Source organism: Octopus bimaculoides, chromosome 13, assembly GCF_001194135.2.
Source record: "Octopus bimaculoides isolate UCB-OBI-ISO-001 chromosome 13, ASM119413v2, whole genome shotgun sequence".
NCBI lineage: Eukaryota > Metazoa > Mollusca > Cephalopoda > Octopoda > Octopodidae > Octopus > Octopus bimaculoides.
In genome coordinates this window covers 22,355,890-22,364,039 of record NC_068993.1, presented here as the reverse complement: position 1 = coordinate 22,364,039, position 8,150 = coordinate 22,355,890, and the positions used below count along the sequence as shown (strand labels likewise).

General features: G+C 37.7%; 1 protein-coding gene across 1 annotated transcript in view; it reads left to right on the top strand.

The window, feature by feature from the left end:
• The window catches only part of LOC106873351 (homeobox protein LOX2-like), a 46,572-nt gene extending 39,252 nt beyond the window's left edge, over nt 1-7,320 (top strand). The window contains exon 2 of the mRNA XM_052972372.1: nt 4,955-7,320. Within this exon, the coding sequence (XP_052828332.1) occupies nt 4,955-5,280 (326 nt within the window). The 3' untranslated portion in view covers nt 5,281-7,320. The remainder of the gene's footprint in view (nt 1-4,954) is intronic.
• The last annotated feature ends 830 nt before the right edge of the window (nt 7,321-8,150 follow it).

Here is an 8,150-nt window from a genome sequence, read left to right as displayed (position 1 = left end):
TTAGGGTTAGGGTTAGGGTTAACAGTCTAGTTAGGGTTAGGGGATTAATACGATATACACCGTTACAGCGCTAACTGTTTTCAACTGAATAGACGTCAGTGATTAGTAGAAATTATCGAAATAAGACAATTTTTTACATGAAATAAATTCGAATACAAACATTTTTTTCTGTTCTATAACAAAATAGATAAGTATACGAAGTTTGAAAGTCTTTCGGTACCAAAAACACTACATAAAACATAAATGAAAACTGGTGCCCCCGTTTTGAAATAGATCCTTGATTTCTGTTATTGACATTGTCAGCGATTTTTTTGAAGTGTCGAGTCCACTTCTGTATGTAATTGCTTTTAGTACTGTTGAACATCTTTTAGTACCGTTGAACATCTACCACTCACGTTGACATCTTTTATCTTTTGCTTCAGTCATTTGACTGCGGCCATGCTAGAGTACTGCCTTAAAGGGTGGGGCTGAACCCTGAACCATGTGGTTTGGAAGTAAACATCTTACCACGAGCTTACATGTTTGTGGCTTTAGTATAAATAAAGAAACTGGAATATTTTAGTAAATTTTAGCATATTACCGTTAATTTGAGGCTTGGATAAAGGGAGATGGAAGAAAAAGAGCAGGTATTAAAAAGTGGGGGAGGAAAAAGAGGTAGCGAGAAGAGAAAAAATTCAGTGATCACAGTAGTGAGATAAATTACTATTGATGAGCGGTTAATGAAAGAGTGTGCACTAGAAAGGAATGGAGTTAGAATACAATGAAACGCCATGGAAAGCTGAAAATAACAATTAGATATGATACACTGCTCTACAGACAAAGGGTCCAGCATCAGTGATAAAGCAATGTTAGTATCAAAGGGCAATCTTTATCTCCATCTTAACGTGGAGTTTGTGTTAAGATATAGATTACTGAGGACATCTCATATGGAGTCATGGTGCATAAAAAACACTCGTAATTATATCGTTGACATGAGAGAACCTTCTGCTACGGCCACCGTAACTACCCGATCACGTAATTTCGCCACGGCTATGGGCTCCTCGGTGACAGATGTCCAGCAGCGACATAACAGGTGAATCACGTGCTCTAGTAGTTCCGGTGGTCGTGGCAGACTAATTCTTGTTTGCCAACTGTATAACCACGAATGCTTTTATGTGCCACGAGTTCATATGACAGATCCTCTCAAAATAAATAAATACTAACACTTCCTCCACGTTAAGTAGGAGATCAAGATTGTTTTTGGTATGAGTACTTCTTTTCTCACTATTAATTAATTATTTTTAATTATCCTACTGGCCATTTGCGACACTACTGCCTGAATAGACATGATATTCTATAAATCGTTGGTAGGATATTCGGCTGTTATGTCGCTACTGGATTGCGTGGTGTGTGTGTGTGTGTGTGTGTGTGTATACCACACACACACAAATGAATGAACAAACGAAACAAAGTGAAACTAAACACATTTGGTTGACTCAGCTCGATATGACAAATAAATTCGTATACGCTTTGGAGGACGGACTCATCGCATGAACTGTACCACGCGCCCGCCCGCGCACACACAAACAAACACATATATATTCATTTATATATGCGACTGGCTTCTTCCAGTTTCCGTCTACCAAATCTACTCACAAGGCTTTGGTCACACTGGGGTTTTAGTAGAAGACACTTGCCCAAGGCGCTACGCAGTGGAACAAAACCCGAAACCATGTGGTTGAGAAGCAAGCATCATACCACACAGTTACTTCTGCGTGTGTGTGTGTGTGTGCGCGCGGGAGTGCACTTAAACACTTCTCTTCCCCCACGCTTGCACACACGCACACCAGACAAAAATAATTAACAATTCTGAAAGAGGTTGAACAGGGAAGAAAATTTCAAGAAATTAAGAATATCAACCGGGAAAATGGCTCATCTGTTTGGAGAGGAGGCTGCTATCGATACATTTACTTCTCAGTTTGGTCTTAACGGCCTTGTGTAGACCTATACGTCTCCAAAATGACATGGGAAACAGATAGAGTTTAGAAAATTCTTGGCCAAGTGTAAGATGCGTGTATCTATGTGTTTGTGTTATGTGTGTGTGTGGACGTGTATTGTCTTATATATACGTGACTTGTCAATGAGTATATGTGTATTTACGTTTGTATGTTATCAGTCTGACTCAATAATATTAGTAATAATCTGTTTAAGAAAGGGATTTAATTGCTGGTTATCATTGAACAACTTAAGTCTTTTTTTTATGTTTGCTGTCAAACCGCAAGAGCTATAGCTATTGTCGCGCTGTTATCGTAGTTCTTGCTGCTACAGTCCAATTCGTTGTTACTGTTTTTTGTCCATTTTTCTTCCTTACTCTCTCACTTAACGTTCTGTCACCATATTTTGGAAGCAGGTGCGCTGCGTTTGGATTACAAGAAGTTACCGTATCCTAGCAACTTGAGTGTATGTACTTGTTTGCGTCTGTATGAGTCTTCAGTCTACACATGAGAGGGGTTATGGTAGTAGTACATTCGTAGTGTGTGAATGGGAAGAGGGAATTATTAAGATTATGAAAAGGCTAATATGACGAGTGGTAGGGAAAAATCACTGAATATCAGACAAGGTCATGTGACTTAAGGAGAAGGGTCATTTAGTGCGTTCGTCTTTAGCTGTCAATATAGAGCAAAATATTTGACAGTTGTATTGTGGTTGTTTTGTAATTATTTTTTGTTATTTTTGTTGTTGCAACATCTCTTCTTTCTCCGTACAACTTCGCTCACTGAGGATTTTTCAGTTCAGTAATATACACTAAGGACACTCGTTAATTATATATATCTGTCGACTACACCATCTGTAAAATTATTTTTAGTAAGGGTGGTAGAGTGCTACATTTAGTTACGTATCTTTACATTCTGAGTTCAAATCCAATCGCAGTCATTCTGAATAGGTTTACTCGATCATACCTCTTTCCACTAAAGATCATTCTTAGGGTAGTGGAGAGGACAGCATGGCAGCTGGATCGTTAGCACGCTGGGCAAAATGCTTAGCTGCATTTCATCCGTCTTCACGTTCTGGATTCAAAGTCCGCCGCCGAGGTCGACTTTGCTTTTCATCCTTTTGGGAGTCGATAAAATAAATACCAGTTGAACACTGGGTAATCGACTTACACCTTTCTTTGAAATTGCGGGTCTTGTGCCAAAATGTGAAATAATTATTAGGGTGGTGGATGACAAAACCAGTAGATATCTTGAATTTAAGCTTTGATGTATTAAGTTACGTGGTAGTTGATGGTAGAATCTTTATTTAATCATGTTTTGAGTTCAAGTCCAGCTAAGGTCATCTTTGCTTTTTCCCTTTCGGAACCGGTAAAATAATGTAACTGTCGAGTACAGGGATTGATGTGATCGACTAACCCACTTCCCCTAAAATTGCTGGCCATTGCCGAACTTTGAAACTGTTATTATTATTATTATTATTATTATTATTATTATTATTATTATTATTATTATTATTATCATTATTATCATTATTATTATTATTATTATTATCATTATCATTACTAAGGCGGTGAGCTGGGTTGGCAGAATCGTTTTCACGTCGGACAAAATGCTTAGCGTTATTTCGTCTGTGTGAGTTCAAATTCCGCCAAAGTCGACTTTACCTTTCGTCCTTTCGGGGTTGATGAAATAAGTACCAGTTGAGCACTGGGATCGATGTAATCGATTGGCCCCCTCCATCAGGCCTTGTGTCTATAGCAGAATGGATTATTATTATTGTTGTTAATTATTACAATCTATATTGGTAAGTCTTCTCAAAACTTAAGTATCTTTCTTAGGATTCTTGCAGAATGCTGTATTGCACTTTTCTGCTGGTCGACAATGCAACTCTCAATTCCAGTAAACTTCAGTCCCTTAGGTAGCATTTTGGGTGTTATGTCAAGTGCACCACTTGTCACAAGAATAATTATCTTATTTTTCTGCAATCTCTTCAAATCTCTGGTTTGGTTCAGTATATCTCTTTGGTATCACCTCTGTCATCACATGTTTTTCTCATGTCTATGATCTTACATTTAATGTTGCTTTTGTCAATAATTGTATCTACTCTCATTACATGCATCATTAGTACGGTTAGTCTGAATGGGCAAGTCCTATAAAATCCTATAAAATCTTATTCTTTATCAGGGCATTGGCCTTTCGTTCGTGTTCATACCACTTTTCTATTATTTCGAAACCACACACTCGGCTAACATCCCAATGCAATTTTTACCTACATTGTCATGCCTGCGCTTATACTCTTTTTCTGCTAGCCTACTGCTGGCAGAAAGGCGGTGAGCAGGCAGAATCGTTTTGATAGCATACCGGACAAATAGCTTAGCGGTATTTCGTCCGTCTTCACGTTCTGTGTTCAAATCCGCCGAGGTCAGCTTTCATCCTTTGGGGTCAGTGTAATCGACTAGCTCCCTACCCCCAAATTTCCGAACTTGTGTCCCGAACTTGTGTCTCTAGTAGTGAAGATCATTGTCGTTGTTGTTGTTGTTGTTGTTGTTGTTGTTCTTGTTCTTGTTGTTGTTGTTGTTCTTGTTCTTGTTCTTGTTCTTGTTGCTCTTGTTGTTGTTGTTCTTTTTGAGGTGCTGAGGTGGCAGAATCGTTGGCATGCTGGGGGAAATGCTCAGTGGCATTTTGTCCGTCTTCATGTTCCGAGGTCGATTTCGCCTTTCATATTTTCGGTGTCTACTAAGATAAGTACCAGTCAAGTACCAGGGTCGATATAATTGTCTCTCCACCACCACCACCACCTAAAAAAATACTGACCCTGTGTCAAAATTTGAAATCATAGTTATCATCATCATCCTCATCATCATCATCATCATCATCATCATTATTATTATTTTATCATCATCATCATCATCATCATCATCATCATTATTATTATTATTATTATTATTATTAGCATTATTATTGTTGTTATCTAATTGTAGGCAGAACACGGACGAAGGACAAATACCGGAGTGTATACACAGATCATCAGCGACTTGAATTGGAAAAAGAGTTCCACTATAACGTCTACATCGATGTTGTCCGTAAAGCTGAACTGGCCCAGGAATTAGGATTATCTCAAAGGCAGATTAAGATATGGTTTCAAAACAGACGTGCCAAAGACAGAAAACTACGCCAAAGGCAAGCAACTCGTGATGTTTCAGTGAAATTGGAACCAAAAGATTCTTTACTTTTATCTAGTTCCTTACCATCTCCACAAGATTCTCCAAGAAGTCGAAATTCTTGTGATGAATCGGTCATTGCATAGATTTTGAAATTGTACCGTGATGTAGATTATTCAATTCTCTTGATACATGTCCAAGTGACCAGAAACACAAACTCGATACGCTTCTGGTTCCATTAAGAATGAAACTAGAATATGATACCTTTGATATTACAAGACACAAACTTAGAAATTACATTGATAATTTCTTTAAAAAGTTGTTTTATTTTTTCCACTTTTTTAAATATTATTTTTCTTTTACGGTTGTGATAACTAAGAATATCTGATTCCCCCCCCCCCCGGCTATTTGTATATAGCCTAAGGCTATTTCATTGAATTATGCTTTAACTGGCATCTTCAGCTCATATGTCGAATTTGGTGTACTTGGAGCTTCGGTTTATATCACCTATGCTCCTTCACTACAACTATCTGCTACACACATTCTTATGTAAATGTTACTCAGACACACTCCAGTCTCTGTTCTACGAGCGAGTGGTCTTCCTTCTCTCACTGTTTTCTACTGCAACTATGTCCACTCCTGCTCTCTTCGGATTAGGCTAGTCTTACAATACTTCAGCTCAGACACTTCCAACCCATTCGTCTCTCATACTCTAGTCACCCTGGTTGTGTCCAACTCACCCAAGTCCTTACCTAATAACCACTACACTCTGCCATTGCTGTTTTTTGTACTGCAAAGTAAATAACATTTTCTCTAAATATACGTAATCCAGACACATCCCATAATCCACTAATCTATGTTACTTCTACAAACATAGACCTTGAAAAACTTCCTAAGCTAGAGATATGACAGTCTTGTGATATTCTGTGGCACTAAGACGGAGTCATTAGTATAATAAAAATGTACCAAATCAACCTTGGCTTGCAGTGGTCTGTTTCTCCTGGTACCTGAAGAGCCAAGGCGTTCCTGGTTATCAGTGCAACACTTCTTTGAAAAGACGTGTTGTCTCTTCAATTCTGCGAACCTTTTTTTCCCTTTCAAAGTCCCTGGTTCGCTTTTATGTTGATCACATATCAGTACAGCTATTGCTGACTTTCTATAAATTTTGGGACCTACGTTAAGTACTGTTCACACATCTGGTACGAAGCCGTTTTTACGTATACAAACATTTTAGAACTACTCGAGTGATTATCAATATTTTCTCTCACAGTAACATGCTAAATTCAGAAACCCACCGATTGCTGTACCAGCTCTTGTCTTTTTTAATGTTAAAGCAATAGTTTAATTTCTCTAAAAGTAGCTAGAGCAGTGTACCCTTTTGCTTAAGTTCATGCAATGCACGGGTCTATCAAGTCAATAGAAATAAGTTAAATTTACCTCAAGTCACACACACACTGGCCTCTTAAAAAAGAAAATCTAAATAACGTGATGGAGGTCTCGGATTTTCTAGAGGATGATAAAAATGTGATGGCATAATGTCAAGTCTAAGACATTAGTTAGGTACAACACTAACCCCAGCTTCGAAATGAAACATTTAGTCGTAAACTTCACTTCACCCTCTGTCACGGTGTATTTTCTTGTTCACAAATTAAGGAATCCTGATGCTGTGACCATCGTTAGCAAAAGTTCATTTTTGTTTGAAAGGGTGTTTAATCCAGTGACCTTGTAACCATTTTATTTATTCAACTACCGGTTTGCAATTTAATTGAGAAAATGATGAAGTTTAGTATATCTTTAGTAAATTGCTGAGTAGAATAGGAAGAAGCAGTGGGAGTATATTGTCCGATTCACAGTAAGTTTTTGTTTTTCTGATTTACTGTGATACGGTGAAGAACACGGCCTGTTTGTTTCGTTGTTGTTTCTTTTTTTTTTTTCTGTGTGTAATTTATTTACCCGACCATGTTTTATATTTATGTATATATATGTGAGTCTCTATCATAAATTGCTATTTTATAGCCAAAAGTTTATATGGGTATCAGTCGCAACATTTAAATATTTTTTTCTTTTAAATTGTGTATTTGTTTTTGTTTGTTACCATCCTTAAGAAGAACATAAGTCCGGTAACGTCATCGCCATATTCCACATAAATAAATTAAGACGTAAAAAAATAAAATATTTTTAATAAATTTGTGTTTATATTGTTTTTAATTATCATTATAATATATTTTTTTTATCGGATCATTACTGTTACTTTCATCATTCTTTGTGATTGACTCATAAACTATTCTGAATCTAGTTTCAATCTTCATTGCATTCGCTAATCTATTTGAGAAAAGCCATGGATAGCTGTCTGGTTAAAAAGTTCGGTTTGTAAATTTATGGTTTGGTTTCGATCTCATTGCCTAACACTTTGGACAAATGCTTCCTAGCATGACCTTGTGTTAAACAATAATACTTTCGGGGTGGAAATTGAGCAGAAACGCTGCAGCAGGTCATCGCTTGTGTGTATATGTCTGTTATGTCTGCACTAGCCTAAAACCTGATGTCGTATGCGGTGTGCCGCGTAACTGAGCAGTTGGTCATAAAGATTGATAAAATAATTACCAAACTGAAAAACGTTCAGGGTTTGTTGATATGATTGCCTAAACCAGTGGTTCCCAAATTTTTTCAGTTTGCCACCCCCTTGGCACCCAGACAACATTCCTAGCGCCACCACTCCTCACAAATGTAAACCGCTTTCTGCAGCAAATTCAAAACGATTGTATTTCACTAAAACTTAACTTGATTAACCCATTTGTTGTTTCTACATTCAGCGCCCACTTTTGGCCTCCACATTATCACCCCACTTTTCTTCAACGCCCTTCCTCCGGATCTTTCCACCGCCCCCAGGGGGTGGCAGTAACACCTATTTAGGGGGAACCACTAGCCTAAACTCATGACCATGGGGCCCAAGCGTCATAATTATACTTGGATATTTTTGTATTGTTTTACTGGTCTCAGTCTAAGTATACTTAGC